General features: G+C 37.9%; 1 protein-coding gene across 3 annotated transcripts in view; it reads left to right on the top strand.

Moving 5' to 3' along the window:
• Positions 1-21,742, top strand: part of C15H7orf50 (chromosome 15 C7orf50 homolog) — a 125,656-nt gene extending 103,914 nt beyond the window's left edge. For all 3 annotated transcript variants that reach the window (XM_040574704.1, XM_040574706.1, XM_040574705.1), the window contains 2 exons: positions 16,115-16,196; positions 20,672-21,742. In XM_040574704.1, coding sequence (XP_040430638.1) covers positions 16,115-16,196; positions 20,672-20,854 — 265 coding nt within the window. In that variant the 3' untranslated portion in view covers positions 20,855-21,742. The remainder of the gene's footprint in view (positions 1-16,114; positions 16,197-20,671) is intronic.
• The last annotated feature ends 41 nt before the right edge of the window (positions 21,743-21,783 follow it).

Below are 21,783 nucleotides of genomic sequence, written 5' to 3'. Positions count from 1 at the left end.
CCAACAATTCGCTACTGTTGTAGCTCTGCTAGAAGCTATGGACTCGCAATGGGAAATGGTAGATTTTGTATGATCTGTATTGTGTAGGAGGTTGGATTTTCATAATAGTCTCTTTTGATATTAAAACCAATATGGTGTGTATCATGAAAATGAAATGCAAAATCAAATTGTGTCTAAGTCTAATGCAAATACTAATGAAAATTTTGGGCAGATTTTCTGTTTTTAATCTTGGGAAGAAAACTATTTGAAACATTTTGAAATTCCAGAATCTGGAATATCAGAATAAATAGAAAGACCCAAACACTCACACGATTAGGAGAGTTTAAACCACCAGTGGTTTAGGGAAGTGTCAATGTCAGTGTATCAGCCTATAGATTCCCTAAACATTGGGCTGCTCTAGATACTGCAAGGCTTCACCTGACGTTCCACAAGGCATCAGCAAATTGCTAACGTATCTCTCTGGGCAGATTTTCCTTCTCATTGAATGGTGACTGCCACTGTTCCCAGGATGACGTTACTGGCTTATGTAATGTTGTGAGATGGAATTTGGTGAGCTCTTCTGACACAAACTGTAGCACAGAGGGCAGGAATGTCTCACTGCAAATGCTGTGCCTTAACAGCCAGGACAGAGGATGAGTTTTCTTCATGGCAGGGAGATGCAGCATATGTAAAGCTCATCAGTTATCTTCAAATTCATAAACTATTGGAGCAGTGATCAAATTATGAATCTCAGTTATCCAGGAGCAAAAGGAGGATGTGAATTTGAGAGAAGCTATTGTAATTAGGAACAGCAACGTTGGCAAATTCCCTTCAAGAGCTGTAGCTTTAAGGTGTCTTGAAAGAGCAGTTTTCCCCCAAAGATAAGGGACATTGTGGTGGAGGCTAGTTTTGCTTTAATAACTGAAGGGTTATTTTTTAAAGGTTCTGGGGCAAGCATTAAGTATGGATGTAATGAATGTATTCATACATGCTTTTAGTCATTTTGTCACATTCATTAGTTATGTAAGAGAGCGCGTGAATCCAGGGAGTCAGATAGAGGGTAAATTTGCATTTGGCGGTGTTCTGCGGCTGTTTTTTGTGAACTTGGGCAGGCACTTGCTACTATCTGATTTCAAAGGCTTGCACTTCTACTGATACTATAAAGAACAATGTTTTTGTCCTTGCACTGCTCCAGCTTTCTGTATTGCTTGATTTTTAATTTCTACCTACCTCGAAGTGGTATTCCTCTCTTTGACCTAAATCAGCGTGCCTGTAAAACTGAGGGTTGGCCAATTGATGTTAATGGTTGGACAGATTTTTAAAGGGGGTCTCTGTCTCTGTTCATGGCAGAGAAAAGCAGTCTTGTCTTAATAAGAGAGTAGAGTTACCTTATCGTATTCCTACAGTCCTTTGTGTAACTTCAGTATTCCATGACATCTGCCATTCCCTAGCAGCCCCAGTATTGCTCAGAAACCCTACAAAGTTGTCTGCTGCAGTGCCTACTGCTTTGCTTTTTTTTAGGGTGCCAGTATGCCCACACTATTGCTGGGAGGCAGATGGAAAAGGCACGTTCACTCTCCAGCTGTGGTGCTGCTTAGGGCTATTCTGCAAATGTATTCAGGCATGCTGCCTTCTGTGGAAGGCAAAGGTTGCTGGTAGGGTATATGAAGCAGAAAAATTGCTCTGCTATGTTGGTTATGTTGGACCTGTTACTGAGCACAGTTTCCTAAATCACTGCATTTCCCACATTTTGTAAGTAACTCCTTCCCTTCCTGGTGTGTACATCCTTCTCGTGGCTGCATCAGTTTTCTAAATCTCCCAGCCTCTTCAGTGAAGCGTCTGTAATGCTCTGTCTTTCTCTGGTCCTTCCAGACACCAGCACATTCTCTTGGTCTTTGAACTTTGGTGTCTGTGACCTTTCCGGAAATCCGAGACCTGGACACTAACACACTGTTTCACTGCAGCCTCATGCCAGCCTCACGCAGAGGGAACCAAGAGTCTGTGTGTGATTCCTTCTGCTGCATGTCACACTGGCTTTGGGTTATGGGCAACAGTATTGGATTCATCATTGAGCCGTGTCACGTTGTGATTTCACATTTAATTTGCTGCACCTCTCTCCCCAGTTTATTATTCAGTTTGTGCTAATGACAACCATGGCACAAACACTCCGACTATCACCATAATAAATGTTCACCGACTGTCAGAGGGACGGTGCTTTTATCCTACTTCAGCCTGGCTGCAGCAAAGTCAGATACACTACTGTTTCAGAGTTGGATTTATGATACACACTTCCAAATATTAGTGTTCTCATCATCTGATTATTCAAACCATGCATTCAGGGTTCTGTGAATGTCACGTTACACTCTCGGTAATAGCAGCATGCAGCTTTTGCCCGTTTAATCAAGACGTCTGACGGCAGCCTGACTCGGTGATTTTCAGTCCTTCTGATACACTTACTGACTTCTGAACTCACTTTTCTGTGTCTTGGTGGCAAGTGATACGCAGAACTGTGCTGGAGGCCTGCCAGTGTTTTTCTAACCCCCACATGACATCCACAGGATGTCATACTGCACAGGAATTGCTTTTAAAGCATTATTCACTTCTCGGTGGTTTAGCTGTTTTTTATGATCCCAGTACAACAATTTTGCAGCTTTGGAAGAAGCATGTTAACATCTACCTTTTAATTCAATGAGTTCATGTGGATTTCTGTTCTTATATATGTCTTGTCTCTTTTTCCACCTCTAAATATTGCAGCTCTCTGGGCTGAATGATCCAGGCTTTGCCTGAAGAAGGGCAGACCAAAGCAGGAGGGCAATACCTGGTCTGCAGCGCTGCCATGCCAGACCAACTTTGCAGTGCAGGTTAGTAAAGAGATGCCTGCACCTGCTCTGAACAGAGGAAGGTGCCTGCATGACTCTGTGCTGTGCAGAAATGCTGACTTGGGTCTGGAAGCTGAATAACCAGGTTAACACTCAGATAAACCTGAATTAGGAAGCCCTGCCTCTCAAGGAATGAGCCCAGGCACTGCACAGAGCTGCTGGTTAAGCCATCTCCAAGGCCAGAGCAGGCACTGAGGCTTCTGTAGTTACTGAAGATGAACTTGTCAGTTAAAGCTAATTCTGACAAATAATATTGTTTACTACTTACTTCTAGAAACAGCCACCAAATCTAAGAACAAAAGGCATCTTTAAATAACCTAGATCCAATCTTAGCTATTCTTACCAAGAGTTTCTGTAGAGAGAAAAAAAAAAAAAAGAACCATGGGAATACATTCTGCGGATCAGTAATATTATCCTGGAAATGTTCCAGGTAGGCAGAACTACATTTTTTGTAATTTCAGTTGTTTCTAGCAAGTCCCCTCCATACTGATGTATCAAGTTTTGAAGAACCTAGTTACCTACCAATATTTTTGGATGTATTTTGCTGTTTCTAGCTTGCTGATTTAGCAACCCTGCTTTCTAGAGACAAAACAGATGATTTAAGATTCTGAAATGTCAGGTTTTAAGGCTTCTAAGCTATAAGTAGAAGTTCTTAGATGCTGAAGATGTTTATGCAGTATTTCCAACTCATTCAAAAGGAGGAAATACTAGAAACATCAACCACTGTGTGGTTCTCCAGGAAATAAGTAGATGCTCATGATGACACTCAGCTTTGGAAAAGCTGCCAGGCTCACACGACTTTCCCTGCACAAAACCTCTTATGTGTTAGCCATTAGTATTGTTCCAAATAAACTTCCCTACATCTTAAACAGGGAATAGATTTGGAGTAGCTTTCTGACTGATTTGCTTTGCACTTATGTATGGCTTAAGAGGAGAAAGCAAGAGAGAAAGTTCATGTCCTTGCTAAAATTCTGACCATCGGTGGCTCTTATATCTTGCTAAATCTGCTCATCATTCTATTTAATTTATGGCAGAGGCAAGAGATTTCTTTTTGTAAATTTCATACCCATAAATGGTCACTAAATTTTACAAAAAGGGAAAAATACATTAAGAAACTCTAATCCTGCTTTATGGCTCCAAATAAAATCACTCATCTTTCCAAATCTTTAATTTTATAGAAGGTCACAAGTGCATATCCCAAAGCATATTTCAGTAAAAGCTGTGGAGTGATTTACTTTGAAACCTTCTGTCTCTTTGTGTTTCTACCATTTTTTTCAGTGTGAAAGAAAGCTGTCAAAATATTCAGTTGGGCATTTGGTTCATACATTCTCATGGGGAAAATATATATTTAATAGCATCATTAGCATGAATTTGGAAATCCTTTCATTTGACATCTATCTTCTACAGGATCAGCTGAAAACAATGTTATTAACTAATGGTACCCATCTTTGTTGAGATTTTTATTTTTGTTTTTAAAAAGTTTTCTGTCTTTTATGGGTCACAGTAATGATAATTTGCTTTTCCACAATACCTTTAGTGATAGTGTATCATTACTATAATTTGACAAAATAAATGAAAAATACTTTGATGCTAATTTATTCACTCCTGTTTTGACAGCTTTTGGGAAATTGTTACATTATCTCATTTTTCAGATGGCTCAATTAAACTGTGATCAAGTTTGTGACTTACCAAAGTCCTTGTACTATTCAAAGGTTTCCTTTCAAGCGACACAAAAGAAATGAGGCATAATTTTCTTCTCAGCTGAAGTCTCTGATTTTTTTGGCCCTGTACCAGTGTCTGATCTCCACAGACCTGTAAGATTTTTCTCAGTTCCATATTTTGAAAGAAGATCTTGCGTAGATTTTTTTTTTCCTATGGTGTTCTCTTGAGATATTTCTAAAGGCCACTAGTGTCTGTACTGATTTCTGGGTGGGCATGCAATATATGGATTAATATTCCAAACCCTTCTAGCAGCTCTGAGAGAGCTTTCTGTCTTCTGTGTTGGGGTCTACTTAAAATTGCAAGAGAATTAGGACAGGAATGCTTTTTGTTTTGATCCATGCTTGACAGCAGTACTTGCATCCACTCAGTACCTTTCATAGGATGCTAATTCTAACATTAACCTGACCTTAACGATGTACTGCTGTCCACACAGTCCTTTCTTGTACTGCTGCAAGTGACCAGAGCAGCTTTGTTCCTCTTTATTGCTTTTGATAAAATGAGGAACAAAAATCCCAGAGTTAGCCAGCTGGAGGTTACAGGCAGCACTTTCGTTCTCAGTCACATACATAAGATTTTCCTCCCATATACCTGAGATCTTGTATCAAACGAGATGATGGCTCTAAAGATAACTTGTTCTCACCTGCCTGAGGAGGCTTGCCATTCATTCTGGATGAATTGATTTTTTCCAAAGTTAAGTTTACGTTTATTTGCATTTTTTTCAGTAGGCTTTTTAAGACTCCTGATAAATTTTCTCAAATATGTTGCAACAGCTATAAATTGTATTAGCAGTAATTAGCTATCGTTCTGTGAAGTGCTTCCTCAGATGGGGAAAACTAGATTATGCGTGTTAAGCCCATAAATATTGGGGTAAAATACTTAAGGTTTTTTTGCCTGATTCTCTTTCCTGTAAGATAACTTCTTTTTTTCCGAACCTAATTAAGAAAATGTAATGCATCCTTTCTTAATGCCTCTCATTTCCAGTAAAATAAAATTTAGTATAAATGAATTTTCTTAACAGTTTATTAAATGTAGTCATTAGATATTTCTCGCTGAGATCCAGCTTTCTTCTGTGCATAGTATTATACAAAAGAGGATGCATCTAATTAAATAATTAAGCAGCTTTAATATATTATTTCATCTGAAATGACTTCTTGTAACCTTGTAAGATACATTAGGGAGATTCAGAAGCAGAAGTCTATAATAACAAGCTAGTCTACTTAAGGATGTAACCCCGAAAGTATCTAGATCCCTGCATTTCTCACTGGAGTTGAGAGCTCAGCACTTCACACAAGCACTTTGACCTCTTTCATTCGTCTTGAGGAAAGCTTGTGTGCTTTTCAGGTCAAATAAAAACAAAATAATTAAAACGACCCATTTCACATGTAAGTATTACAATAAGCTATCCATTGATATTTTTAAACCAAAAGCAGATTGCAGAGCTTATTTACTTTATGTGAAAGAAATGCTTTTGCGGCGTGTGTTCGTTCAAGGAACTCTTTCGTCCCAGCCTTTGCAGACGGCTCTCCCCTGGCCTCCAGCCTCACGCCTTGCTCCGAGCCAGGGCACTCATCCTTAGCCCATCTTCTGGATTCAGGGCCTTCTCTGCTCACCCGCCTTCTTCCATTCAGACAGCGCTCTTGACGTGGCAGAAAGGCAAAGGGAAGGTTGTATGTTTTCTCTGCCTCATAAAATTTAAATCTAGGAGAATTAACACTGCTGCTCACTTCCTCCAACACATTTAAACTATTCATCCAATGCCCAGCTACTCAAAATAGTGGAGAGTAGTTTTGTAGGAATCAATTTGGCTAGTCAGCCAAAGCCAAAATTAAAATTTAAAATGCAGTTGGCAATGATTATTAATCAATTATCTCCAGGGAGCCATCAAAGCTTTCCAACCAGAGTTAGAATAACAAGCAATATTTTTAAGATAATAAAACTGGATCCTTAATAAAACTTGTCTCCTCCTTCACACATTTATTAATATGATGGTGCCCAAAAAGGTATCAGTAATTACTTTTATACGAATAAAATTGAATTGAAATGAGAGCCATCTGCAGGAAGCAGTAATTGGCAGATCAGTTTCTCTAAGCGTAGATTACTTAAAATCTTAGTAACGCAAAGCACATCACAGGATACTGGAAGAGGAGAATCTCGTACTGTCCTGAATACCATAGTGCACTGGCAGATTTTGCTATGCAGTGAGAGATAGCTGAGCATTTCAGCTAAGTCAAGGAAATCCGAGTGGACTGTCAGCTACTGTACACTTCTGGGTTGATTTCAGTATTTTTCTTGGCTTGTTATTTTTTAGAACTCCTCTGCAAAAAGAAAAGTAAATCATTCTATAAGGTGCTTGTTGCATCTTGTGAAGTTCAAATGGCCAGGGGTCTGCAGCACGCTCTCCTTCTGCCTCTGCCAGCTGTAGGACGTCTGATCTGGATGCAAAAATGACAGATGGTTGGCAGGTCTTTTTTTTTTATTATTTTTTTTCATGCTTCTGTATATACTTTTGCTGTTGGTCCAGAGTAACCCCACCTCTGGAAGCCTCTCAGGTTCACTGTAAAAGCCATCTATGTGGTGGGTTATTTGAAGAGGGCTAGATGAGAATCCAACAATCCAGTATTTCTTCTGTATGCTTACAGAATACTGTCACCAGCAAGGGGTAGTGCCGTAGAAAAGGGGAGGGTCCCATGCTACAACAGAGGCTTGAGGTTTGGTTTCCCCTTCAGGAGACTTTCCTCCTTCCCTGGAGGCTTAAGCTAGATCCTCTGGGCAGCACAACGTCTGGGATTGATTTGAGGCCAGCTATTCGTTGACATGAGTGAGGATGAGGGGAAGCCCTGTCAGGAAGTCTGCGGAGGCAGGATTTGGATCTCGTGGGGGGGAAAGGAGGCCAGCTATGTCCCTGCGACTGGGCTGGCCTGGATGCTGAGAGTCAGGAAGCATTTGCACGGTGCTGGGACGTAGCGCAGGTAGGCCTTTGGCTCACAGGCATCACAATAGCAGTGAGAGCACATTGCTTTTTCCTATTAGAGTCAGGTGTTACTCTGAAGCTTGGAACTCCATGCAGAAGAGCACTTGTGATTTTGTTGGCTATGGAAATCCATTATGTCCTTGCTGAGGTACAAACAGCACAGAAACACCCAAGGTAAGGACATCTGGTTAAAAAAAAACAACATATTTCCAGAAGTGCTTTGTTGCTGGAAAGACACTTTCAACTCAATATATTGAACAATAAATTGGCACCTTAGTATCCTGGATGCTTCAAAGTAAAATTCATCAGCCAACACCTTCAGTACTGAAATCCTTCTCCAAGCGGCCATTTCCTCATCCCTCCTCAAAAACTTCCACTGATAAATTTTCACACAAAGGTGGTTTCTCTTCCAATATTTTCTTTCAGAATCACTGTATGGAAAACCATGATTCTTTATAATTCTGGTGTTTTCTTCTTAGAAGCAGAAAGTAATTTTTTTTTAGTCATGGATTGCTTTTCTGTTAAGTGAGATAGGCCCTAAAAATTATGCAGACTTTTATTATCATATTGTTAAATATTTGACTTTGCTTAGCAGCTTTTTATAGCTTTTCTAGTTCTTTCATTAATACTGTGATATTGTAAGTATAACAATTATAGTTATGACCCAGCACTGCTGAAACTACAGATTTTTTTTGCATTGAGAGAGCATGATTGTATATTAATGCTCTGCTAGCTGTATACACATGACTACATGTTACTGTTGTAGATTGTGGCACTGAACAATAAAATCAAATCTTCTACATCTAGCTTGAAAGGACTTGCATTGCTCATTCCTGTGAGCACTAAAATCCTGTGATTATTCACTCTAGCTGAGAGCCGCCACAGAACTTTGTCTTCTCCCAGGAACATGGAATTAAAGTGATTTCAGCCTGGTTTCAAGCTATGTGCTCTTGAAATCCCTCCTTTGATCACATTCATAGATATTTGGATTTCTCCTTCAAAAAAACGCTATGTGATACTCTTACCCAGCATAGCACTTAAAAGCATAAAGATATGTAGATTTTAAATCTTGAAATGGACAAATCCAGGAAGACAGAAATGATGGTCTTGGATATTTGAGTGCCTGAAATCAGATGAAATGTTTCAATTTTAAGATTTTTTTTCATTTGTTATTAATTGTTTAATCACTTATATTATTGTTTTCTTCTCTGAGATGCTAGGATGGAGTTTTAAAATCTGTCATAAGATTTAAAAAGGGGAAAAAAAGAAAAAAGCCAATGTAACTAAGGTTGAATCTATGCCCTGGCAGGAGTATTCTGTACCACAGCTGGACATTGTGTGGTACAGTGGTAAGACAGAAGAGAACTGACCTTATTCATTTTTTCCTGGGTCTGGTAGCATATCCCTCATCAGAAGGCATTTATATAAATGGATTGTTGCCAACCTTTGAAAATGATTTTACTTGCAGCTGGCTTCTTATATGGTTTTTATACAGACTTTGAGGCCCTCTATCTCCTTGTACCCCCCAGGATGTTTGTCATGGGAGGGAGGGAGGCAAAACAGTTGCTTCCATTCATCCTTTCCCTTGATTCTGATCTGGACATCAGTGTGACCAGAATTAAGTGCAAGAAAAGATGGACATCTGGTGAGGAGATGGGGCTTGAGCACAATATTAGGATAGCATTTAGTAGCATATTATATTCCTTGCAGGAGCTGAACAGATTGGCTGTGAAGGGATTTTCAATTCTTTGTTCTTCTTCTGCAATAATTCAATTCCTACTTTGTCATCTTTTTAGAAAAGTATGTAAAATAAAAAGCATATTTGGCGTAATAATATATTAGTATTACCTTTGGTCTTTCAAGCCCACTGCTTTCAATCCTCTGTGCTACTACTGGAAACAACAGAAAGTTGTCAACCTGTCATTAATACTATATTTATTTTTGACTCAAAATGCAATTTTGCTCCAGACAGATGAATACAGATATCAGCAACTAAATAATATACTAGAAAAGGAATTTAAAAAAAAAAGAAAAGGATTTTTTTTTCCCAGTGGGATGTTGGTGGCAGCTGCAGGTAGATTGGTGTCTATGAAAAGCTGACAAGTTGCATCACAGTTGAGATGTGCTGCATGTATTGTAACATATATATATGAGGTATGAGCTCTGTAGATGACCTGCGTTATGATTTTGATGCGTTGTTAGAACTTTCTGGGTCAACTTTCCTTTCCACGTATCATCTGTCTCATCTGTTTATGCTCTGAGCTCTTCAAGGTAATGTCTCATGTTGTGTTTGAACAGTGCCTATAGTGGGGGAGGAAGGGGGTTTCTATCTTGGATGAAGCTTCAGGATGCAAACATAACATAAAATGTTACAAATAATGGCAAGTGATAAAAGTGCATATAATAAAAGATATGCTGTGATAAACATTTTACGTAGATTTAATCAAAGTTTTGCTCTAAGGCACAAAGGCTCTTCCCTTTTGCTTTATAAATACTTTTTAAGGAAGTTCTGTGACCTGTGTAATTTGCTGCACAGATACAATCTGTGCTTATATTGGACATAAGGACAAAAATGAGATATTAAAAAGAAAGTTTCTTTCTTTCTTCCTGTATGTGTGATTCCTAAACTAAAAATAAAAATTAAAAATAAAGCTTCTCCTCTCCCCCCAGCCTTTTCACAAGTCTAGTCATTATGCTACGTATAAACCAGATGGACGAATATATTAAAAATTGTTTTTAAACCACAGATTGAGAAAGGGTGCCAGGATTTTCTACCAAAAATGTGGCACTGATTCTAAAATCTGTTGACAATTTTAGAGAGTTTCTTCTGGTGAAAGAGCTTTATTAGTGTTTCCTCTCTTCCAGCAAAATAAGAAAAACCTTTATCTAAGTCATAAGTTAATTAGCTTCTAAGCTATAATCGAGAGTCTCAGTATAAATATATTAATTTTCCTAGGAATGGGAGTTGGGACCTAACAGAATCATCCATAATATGAGAAAAACACAGTTTAAAATAAAGGCTATGACTCTTTCTTGCGTCTGTGCTTGAGTCCTGCCAAAGATTAGTGTGTCAAAGATTTTAATTACTGCCATTCCAGTCAAGTCTTTGAAAATCTATGTAGAATTTAAATTTCGGTTATTTTTCCCAAATGAGGAAAATCAGCACCACATGCACTTGAAATGAGGTTTCCCCTTATCTTGCATAAAATGTTGGCGCGTACTGCAAGCCAGCTTTCTCGGCATGCAGAGCGTAGGGTTTCCAGAGCATCTCAAGTCCTTGCGATCACTTTCTGACAGTGCTGCTTTTGGTAATTGCAGATATACGGGTTTGGTGTTGACAGTGAAAGAAACTCAAAACCTACTTTTTTGAAAGTAAATTTGTTTCAAATGCCCTGAGAGAATTAGAAGAAGTTCTGAATACCTGTGATAAAAATAAACACCTTAACATTTCCCTTTAAATAATTGTATGTGTTATGACTGGACAAAAAAATATTATTCCTACTTCGCTATAGGCACTATAGGGCATATATAAAACTTCCACCCACATCCATATATATTTTATATATTCATATAAAACCTCCATCCATAAAATGGCTCTTCTCCCATGAGAATGACGTTTTGCCAAATTTCTGCTCCCTCCACAGTGCTTCCAGCAATTCCAAGGAACCTCTTTGGGGAGCCAGGCTCCTGTGCTCACCTGTTGGCCACACGTAGCATTACAGTCACCCCTAAATGACCTGATAACACTATTCAGTTTCCACATTCTGCTGTATAAGGGCATTTTTCTTGCCTTAAATGTAAGTGCATAGCACATTAAAAAGTTACCGCTATTGTATCTATTGCGTTGTGAAATACTAGAGCAAACCATTTGAGTGCCAAGTGCTGCAGCAAGGCTTTAAATATTGTTAAGGGAGTTTTTTAGAGTGTGGTTGCTCTTTATTGAGGAAGCACCTGTTACGCACATTTACAGACAGGGCACTGAGGGGCACTGAGGATAGAAATGCACCCTTTGCGGAGTGCTTTCCCTTGGGGGAACGTCCTGGGCAGAAGGCGTGCTGGGCACTCAGTGGCATGAGTTGGAGCAGGAGATGTAGATGAGTGTAGGTGTCCTTGCATTTGCCACCCAGCAGTATTCTCCTGCCTTCTGGAGGGTTATTGGCAGTCATGTCTTTCGTTTTTGGTTTTTGAGACTTGTCACCAACCCAATGATCTTGCCAGTTAAATGAGTAAAACTCTCAGTTCTCATCAGTGCTTTTCTGCACATAGGAGATTATTTAAAAATCATGACAGCTTGATAGTATTTTGTCCTGGCCAGTAGTCTAAGCAGATGCATTGTTGTCTTCCTGAATCCAATTTGTAACAATAATGTTTTTTCTTACTGTGTTTCTGGAACCAATTTGACTACTTTCCCTTCCCTTTCTCTGCTAGGACATCCCAGAGAGTGCTCTGCCCTGCCTGCGACCGGTTGTCTTCTCTTTGCCTCCTTATGCTGCCAGTACTCAGAAAATGTCCTTTTTCTGTCACAGTGCTGAGAAGCGATGTGGTTAAGCATTTTAAAGGCAGATAACATCTGCAGTGAGCGGCTAGGAAGGTACAGCTCAGCCATGTTTTGGGAACAGATCTGTATAAGATTAATGTGTAGACTAAAGCTCATTTATGTGATAGACCAGTGAGAATCTTGGGCAGCTTTTCTACATGAGACTCTCGTGCTAAAGAAAAAAAAGCAGAAACCCACATGTAAAGTTCTTTGGGCCATTTGATTCATGTCCTCTGTATCTTCAATTTCAAAGCCATTTAGGAAGAGCATTTGCACAAACATAAAAGTTCTCTTTAACTGAAGTCAACCAATGTGTTTTTTCAATGAGCTAGAGCTCATAAGAAAGATTCAAACATTAACTGTGTAAAGAAGGCAATTAGTGTTTGTACAATATACTGAAAATTAGCCCTAGGCACACTGGAAAAATACATGTTTTAAACATGTATATTTTTCATCCAGTTCCGTAGTTTATATTAGATCTGGACATAGATGCTTCTAAAAGCTACCATATTAATTCAGAGTGTGAAAGACATTGTAATGGTCTATAAAAAGCTGGGATTTTTACTATAATGTAGTTGGTCTTACTCTGTGTATTTAATCACTCAAGGGAAAATCCTATTCTACTGCTGCAGTATGTCAAGGAAGCTTATCTGCATATAAACAGCAAAAAGAGATCTCTCTTGAGTTACAAAGCTTTAACGTTTGTAGTTTAAAAGTTGGGCATTTCTGAAAACGCACTATTTATGTCATTCCGATAAAAAGAGATACCCCATTCTCTTTGGCACCGAGTGATACTTTCAATAGGTTTTAAAGCTGTCATAAGAATAGGAAAAAAGCTGTCATAGTCACAGGAATCAGTGGAAAACTTTTGTTTTTATAACTGTGGAGGGTCCGATTGCAGGGAGCAACTACCACATTATTTGTCTTGAAGATTGTGCATCCATTATCATGAGTGTTTTGGCTACAGTTTGATAGGAAATCAGGTCAGGAGAAGGACCATTTTCCTGAGGGGGGAGAAACAGGAATCGAGACAGCTAAAGAAAGAGTTCCAGTTAGAAACTTGAGGATATTTTCAGAAAACATGAACACATCCACGGTCTACTAAGGGAAATACAACTTTTATTTCCACACTTGTGTAGCTTTTGTTTCTCATAGGACAAGGTGCAGACCAAAAGAAATGGTTTGGGATGCTCTGGTGCTGTGATGGGCACTAATGTAGTTTCTGTGGTTGATTATTTTAAAGCATTTGTTGTTCTTATTAACTATTATGGTGTATATATAGAGAAACCTTTCTAGAAGACTAGCTGAAACTTTTGTTTGTTCCCACAAGAGAACCCACTAGAGTGGAAGTGGGATCTTAGGTGCAAGAGTGTAATGGTTTGCCTTAATATGTAGAAAAGAGCATATGGTTTTGGTAATAGGCTCATAAGGGCAATTAACCTCATAGTGCACTCATTTGTTAGTCTCAGTTGTTTATAAACTAGGTAATAAAGATATTTTAACGTGGTATAGCTTTATAGGAGGTTAGTGGAGTCAGCCTGCATTTTTCAAGTTAGTACCTGTTAGTACTCAGGTGAAGGTACAAGTGACAGAAACATAAAATCAGCAGAGGATAAAATATTCGCTGTTATGTAGTATATCTAACCAATGCATATAAGTCACAAATGTATAGTACTTTGTATAAAGAAAGAAAAATATGTTAAAGGTTTTCATTAGAAGAGGGGCTGTTTTCACAGGATGCAGTGGCAGATCTGTCATTCAGCTTGTTCTTGTCACCTTGCAAGGATTGTAACGTAAACAGTTTCCATGCTCATTTCATGTTAAAAAGAGTTTTAAGCTTGCCTTCTTCATGTTGTACAAATACACAGTGTTTCCCTATAATAGCTTCCATGCTATTGCTCAGGAGGATGAACCTTATTAAAAAAATGGGTTTCTTTCAACATCAAATACCATCGTTGTTTTTTTTTCTTTTGTTTTAAGGACTGATAGAAATTAACTCACTTCCTGCACAAGTTCCAATTTCTCTGTTAGGAACTACTGATTTGGGAAACAGAGCTCGGGCACAAATAAGCCAGTGACCTGCCCCACCAAGTACCCACAGAAAGGCCCCTTTGCCTTCGTTCGGTCTGCTCCTTGCACTGCAAGTTCTGTATTCTGACAGACGTTGTTTTCTACTGGGTACCCTGCTGTGAAGTCAAGGGGTGCCAAAGGTCTTTGCTTGCAGGTATTTTGGATTCCAGGTTGGGGGGTATGAGGATGGTATTTTTTTATTTGATTCTACAGCTTCTGACAACCTGCTTTTGGGCGGTCTTCTGTCTGTGTATTGACAGTGTCCCAAAAGAGACCTCTAAATCAGTTCAATTTTGGATTTAATTTTAGTCATGTAAAATATCATATATTGTGGTTATTAATGTTTTGTCTGTCATTTTTCATTTACTGTTATTTGTGTCATTTTTACTTTGTACTTTGGCTACAGAGATTTTTATTAAGTTTAGCTAGTGATAATCCTAAATGAGTTGTTGTCGGTTTTTCTTTATCCTGAATTTCTTAAGTCAATAAAACATTTGCAGGGCTGGAAGGGCAGAGGTTTCCATACTTGCAGTCTTGTTTTTTTCTGTTTCATTGGATTGACTGAGCAACGTTTTTGCTGGTGCATCATTCCTCGAATATGAGGACTCTCTTGCATTATTAGACTTGACAGTGTTTAAACAATACTAATTCTCATATCCAGCTGGCTTTTCAATTGATTTCTGTGCTCTCTGTTGCTGTGTAAAACAAGCTGGAACATTAAAGACATCTTACATGCTACCCTCTGGAGACTTGTCTTCCTTTTAGAGAAAAATCAAATGAGTATAAAATTTGCTGGGTTTTCTCCTCTTGTTTTCTGCTGTATCTTTAAATGATGCGTCAGTGTATTGACAAATTTTATAAGTGTTAAGATGCTAATTTAAAAATTATACATTTAAAAAGCAGTTTTAATTTTATAGTGAGATTTGCTAGATTGCTCATTTGTTTACAGAACTAAGCATGTCTGTTTGTTCATTGAAAACAAAATATACTACCTTTAAAATTATGTTTAAGATGTACATAAAATTGCCATTTTAACCCAGCTAAAATCTTGAATATTTAAAATTTGATTGCTAGACAGCCAAAAGAACATTGACAGATGTTAGTCATTTGTTTTGCACGTTCCCTTTTCACAGTATCGAAGCAGCCTGCTGTTTTGAGCTAAATACTGAAATCAGAATTCCCGGGGAGAGCAAGGGGTAAAGCATTTTCTGTCCCGTAAACGTCAACGTTGAAGTCCCACCTTTCGGCAAATCAAAGCCTTAAAACATATGCTTCTGAAAAATGAATTTGCTCTGCTCTGTAGCAGTCCGTAGCTCATGTGGGACGAGGGACGCTGTGCCGAGCTCTCCTGCTATTTCCTGTGTCCCAAAACGTGCTTCAACCACTGTGACCAGGGGACGCGGTGACTTCTGCCATGACTCTGCTTCCAGTTCTTTAGGGGCCGCTTAATTTCACATGAATGTAAGCTAATTGGGAAATGCTAAATATTTGAAGCCCAAACTTGGCTCCTTGTCCACAAGTCCTCCCCAGATGCTCAGGTAGGCCAGCAGCTGGCGAGGATGGCAGGGTACGGGTTTGGGGTTGCCAGTTCTCCTGGGTCAGATGAGGGCAACGGCCTCTCGTAACTGCCTGCTCACAGGGGAGGAGCGGGGTCCGGTTCGTAATGTCAAGGAATCAGTGCTTTCTGATGAAAATACTTAACATTCTTGGCCAGGATCTCTACTATGATCTTCTTGCTTTTTGCACAAAAGCCATGTAGCCTTCCCTCATACTCTTTTTCGCCTCTTGAGCAAAACATTTGCTGATATCTGTTTAACACAGTGTTGTGAAACTCCATGCGGTGCATGCAAAGTTACTTGGGGTCATTATAAGAAATACTTTATGAATAATAAATATTTTGATCACACAGTAGTTCATTCAAGCTTTTTTTTTTGTTTTGTTTTTAATTTTCCACAGCTGGTCTAAAAATCCAGAAGAATGGAAGTTTCAAAAAACAAGACAAACCTGGCTTCTCTTGCACATGTATGATAAAGAGAAGGTTTGTATTAACAGTAGGTTTTCAGAATTATAATGTTATACGGTTTAATAAATTAGTTGTAGTTATTGTTTGTTAATAAAAAGTTACTAGCATTAACAATGCACTTTTCTAATAATTTTAAATAATTAATAAATCAATTACTATGTTTTTAACTAAAATGCTTAACCATTTTAATTGCTTGTAATTTATGTTTCTGTTTTGGGGGTGATCATTCTTCTGTGTATCCTAGACCTTTAAACTTGATGCATGTGAAACAGAAAGGATTGACATTTTATATAAACCTGAAGCTATTCCCTGAAGTGGGAATATATTTGAACTGTGTCCTTTATTTGAATTTCTGAACGTGGAACCCAATGCTGTAAGCTACAGTTCTTGTATTGCTTCAGTTATCTCCGGCTCCACGGAAGATGTACAGACATATTGCCAAAATGTTAAAATAGCTTTCTCGTTAAAATATGAGTGAAACCTTATGTTGATTGTAAAAAGCATAAAGTATAACCAGAAGCTAGGCTTGCATCATCACTGAAATCCATTCATTTCATAACTTAAAAAACAACCTAGATTTAATTTCCAACAAGCATCTGACCATTGTAGTACTGAACAGAGGATTTCAGATCATTAATTCTGTTGTGCAATAGAGCAAACATCTAGCCGTTTGCACAGTGGCTTACTTATTGATTCATTTAGTTGACATTCACTCAGGTTTTGCTGACTTTTTGTGTGCACTTGGACATTTAAGCATAACAATCTTCCTGACCCAGATTACTCTGCAGCTCTTAAGCCAACCACCTGACATAGGGTGTTACCTTTACAATTAAAAGTACTTTTAGAGAACCATATAATTAAAACCAGAATTTCATGAAAGCAAAAATATTCACACAGTGTAATACTTTAAAAAGATTAGTTGCAGAATACAAATTTGTTAGTAGGTATCTAGGTTGTTTGCACTGTCTTTTATTCTTAAGTGTCTCCTTTAAAAGTCTTTATCAAACTTTTGAAATGGATGTGTGCTCTTTAAAGCTACCTAGAAATTGTTTTATAGGCAGAATGACGTTTTTGCTTTTTTACCTGTTTACTTTGGGATTTGTTTTGAAATATACTGAGAAATAATTAACTAAGAGTAGAATTTTTTTCCTATATCAAAATACAGCTTTACTCCGTATTTCTCAACATTGAAATGAAAGCTTCCTTTCTAGTGTTGTTTTTTTTTAATCTGATGAAAACATAACGATTTATTTATATTCACATATTTTGTACTGTTTAGTAATAGGAGATGCATTGAATATGAGCTTTAGATAATGCTTAACATCTGCATTCAGATTCAGTAAAGTTAGCAGAACTGCTCGAGTGCTTATTATCAAACATGTGATGAAGCCTTTTTCTTCATCAAGACTGGGGAGGGTAAACCAGCTTCTTTTGAATATATTTTTATACCCAAATCCAGCTTCCTGTCCATTACAGAATAAAATCTGTTGGATATCCAAGCATGACTAAAATACAAAAGGAGACATGAGTTTCCTTCCTTCCTAAGCCACATCTTTGATCTCTTGGTGTCACTTGTATGCCTACTGAAAAGCCATGCCAAGAGGTAAATTAAGTTTCCTGTACTGATGCTCTTCTTTCTGTAGGAAATAAGTTGAGGTTTTGTAGTCATTTACAATGTGAATTTATTTTTTAAGTCCCGTTAACATCCATCTGCTGGTTGGCTGACAGCTTCAAAGCCCAGCCTGTATACCTATGGTGTGCATACTTCTTCAGGATCCTGTACAAAATAAACACTGCTTCCTCTGTTGATCTTTGTCATTTGGCACAGCACTTTTAGAAAGTAACTACACAGATTGTCTTCAGCTTCTGGACTGCAAGTCCCTGGAGGAGTTCTGAAGTTTCCTCAGAAGGTAACAGAAAAGCCAGCTCGGTGTCAGCAAGCTGACGCTCACTGCATAGATATCCATATTTGCCTTGCAGAATAGGTGGGCATCTGCAAGTCTGAAAAGTCTGAAAACTCTTGAGTTACATAGGGTAATTTAAAAGCAATACCTGTTCTTTTCCTGCTGTTTTTTCATAGTGTTTCCCTTCTTTTCATGATGTCTTATAGTTCCTGAGCATTCAGGAGCTGACAGTAATTATTTCACTTGGAGATGTTTCCATGTTAGCCAGATCTAATGCATATTAATTACAGCAGAAGCAAGGTTGGTTGAGAAAAAGAAGCGAGAAAAAGGGCAAAATGTTGTAAAACAACCATAATAATAATAAAAAAATCCCACTTGCCATCATTTCCACTTGCCAGAGCCATAGTGAGAGATCTTAGTATCCAATTTCACGCCTCCCCAAAAGCTGATCTTAGAGACGGACTGTGTTTCTTTTTGTAAAACCTCACCAAGAGTCCCTGAAATTGCATATTTTTTTTTACTGTATTTTAAGAATTAAGATGTTGATTCAACTAACTTTTTGCTGTCTTTTTTTTGTTGTTGTTCCTGTTGTCCAGTCCTTGCTATGACCCTATTGTATAACTTAGGAGGAAAAAATATTATCTTGTCTACGTGTTCCTGTATTGAAATCTCTTGCTGAAAAAATAAAACAACAAATAACTGTGTTACAGAAAAACAAACAAACAAACAAACAAAAAACACTAGACTTTTTGAGCACTTGTGTGCTTATGCCTAGGGCCAAATGCTTTATGGACCTCAGGCAGGCACACGTCTGTCGGCACACTTAGTGTTTCGACGTTTAGAGTAGGCTTTTAATTCCCCCTTTAAGCACTTTGCTTAAATGATATAATAATAACTGTAATTCCACGCAGTGAAATATGACTGTACCACAAGGCCTGAGAACAAGAGGCATAAGTTATGTAGATAATTTGGCTAAGGTTTAAAATCTAGAAATGTTGCTGAGCTTTAAAAAACTGACGCTGAGTATCTGCATTAAAGGAGCACTGTCGTGCTGAAATCGTTTGCATCTGAACATTTTTGTCTGTTAGCAGCACATTTTTACTGTGTGTAAAAATGCTTTCAAAAATGTAGACTTTTTTCATTATTTTTCAATGTTGTGGATTCATATATTATAGCAACACTTCGTATATCATCAATTTCAGTGTTAGTCACTCTAAAATTAATATTTTTTTGTATCTGAGTTGTTTCTTTAACATAGGAGTGTTTGTGTGAAGAATTTAAAGGTTTTCCATAGTGTATAAGTTATGAGGCTGGATGTAGACTTTAGTTTTGATTTACTACTCTGTAGTATCTCTGATTGATTAAGGCAGCGCTGGAATATTTTCTTCCTCTTCTTTGAGCATGATAGAAGTTTTAACGATCAAAGTTATGCTGCCAAATGGCGATGGAGAAATAAGTTGTAAATTAAGTATCTGTTGAAGCTCCGTCTTCTGTGAAATGTTGATACTTTGCAGAATTGAAACAGCCCTTGCACAATTAGTCTCCAATCCTTTAAATACTTACGTATGTTTAACTTTACTCATGTTGAGCGTGCCTTTTAAAGTTATATGTGTAAAGTTAAACATAAAGAAAAATATTTGTGGGATTAGGTCATTTTAACATCTGATTCACAGCTAAAATATTCTCTTATTGGCTGCAACTTGTTCCACAGATACACAACATAAAGTTAAGATATGCTTCAGTGTAGGTCTGTTCACCTAATACTTTTGAAAATGCATTGGTTTGAAATACTGAATAAATCATTGAAAAGTCTTTGCGAGGCTATTGCCAAGATTATTTAATGTAGTTGTATGTTGTACCAGATAAGCTAAAATTTAATCTATTGCTAGTTAATTAGAAAGGAAGTAAAATGGGGGTAATGGAACTGTAGATGACTAAACTGCTTTTGATGTTAGACATATTAAAAGAGCCTATCAGTTTCAGTCAGCGTGATTTAAAAATTATTTCCATATGTCTGAATTCAATTTGTTTTTCAAATTAAATTCTATTCCTTTGTATAAGCATTCTGTCAAAGTCACAATCTGTTGTTTGCTGGTGGGTGGTATCTCATCTTAGCAAACAAATAATTTTGGCTGGGGATGAGGATACTTCCAGCAAATTCTTTCCTAGACATGTGCATGCAGTTCTCCCTGGGTTTGGTAAGGTTTGCATGCACGTTTCCAAAGCTAGGATTTGGCTAGTGCATTTTTTTCCTTCCAACAGCCCTCACAGGCTGGAGCTCTCTCTCAGGCAGTGCTTGCATTTGCTGATCAGCATTTCCACATCTGCTTAGCATTTCCCCTCAGATGCTTTGCCCATCTGAGCACATGACAGCTCTCTCACCATGGTCCATCCCTCCCGGTAATTCCAACACTGGCAAGAAGTGCTTCCATTAGGGGTGGGCATTGGCAAATGCAAAAGCCTGTGCAATTCTCCTAATTATCTTTCAGGTGATGGTTTGATGTGACTGTGAATGAACATTGAGAGAGAAAAAAATAAAGCAAAAATTTTTTAATTCCTTCTTTGTTTGTTTTCTTTTCTTTAAAGGTTCCAGATGAGTATTTCACCATTTTACTGGATTATCTGGAGGGACTTCGAGGCAGCGCACGAGACACAACTGTGCAGAAAGCTGAAGCTCTTATGAAGGAGTTGGATGGGTCGGATGCAGAAGACCCAAGCATGGTGGAGAAGAGCGAGCGAATACGACAAGTTCTGCAACTGCTGTCCTGAGAGTGTTTTGGTGTCTTGATGGTTGTCTGGTGGAGAGAAGGATAGAATGTAATACACAGATACTACAAATCAGCTGTAAAGACATATTTTGATAATGAATCTTTACGCTAAATTTTCATATTTTCCACTTGTGTTTTCCAACAGCAATTATTTATCATGTTTTGAGGTGATGAAATCAAAACAGAACACCGTATTTGATCCACAGACATGATGTTTTGATTAAAAGTAATCTTACTGCACATCTTTAGAAAAATAAACCTCTCTTTCTTGTTAGTTTTTCTCCACTTCCCCATGTAATTAATGTTAAATAAGAGGAGCTTTGCAGTTCTTAATAAGAAGAGCAAAGCAACCAACAAAAAGCCTGGAGGTTCTTTTACAATGGCAGCTTTTAAAATTAACATACAGTACAGTGCCTGCTCATCCAGCTGTAATCTATCACTTTCAGCTTTAGAAGTATGTCATTTGGATTTGGGAAAGATCATTTTCAGTCTGTTGAACATGGGTTGTATAACACAGTTGCTTATTAGTACTTCACGCAGTGATCTGGAGATACCATCAGCTTTGTTAGTTTTCCTTGTATATTTTAAAGGTTTCAAATGCTTTATGGCAATTGTTTAGATATTTAGATAATGTGCAGATGGGGACAGATCAAATCCTTCGACCACATGTAGTGAAATCATCTGATTGTACATAAACTTATGCTAAGATGAGAAGTGCCATGCTGCAACTTTTTGTGTATAGCCTGCCAATGTTACATTTTTTATCTTTCTCTTGTAATTGGCATCCAAAAGAGTTAATTTGTGTTCATTTGCTTTGACACAGGACATTTGTCTCCTATGAATATGCTGAAAATGAGGCTTTCAAGTAAAAAACAAGGACATTAATTACTCAAAAGTTGGATGATTGGCTTATTTAATAACACTTGTGTT

The sequence above is a fragment of the Cygnus olor genome, chromosome 15 (assembly GCF_009769625.2).
Source record: "Cygnus olor isolate bCygOlo1 chromosome 15, bCygOlo1.pri.v2, whole genome shotgun sequence".
In the NCBI taxonomy this organism is placed as follows: domain Eukaryota; kingdom Metazoa; phylum Chordata; class Aves; order Anseriformes; family Anatidae; genus Cygnus; species Cygnus olor.
Note: the sequence above shows the minus strand (reverse complement) of the source record. Positions and strands in the feature narration are given on the sequence as shown.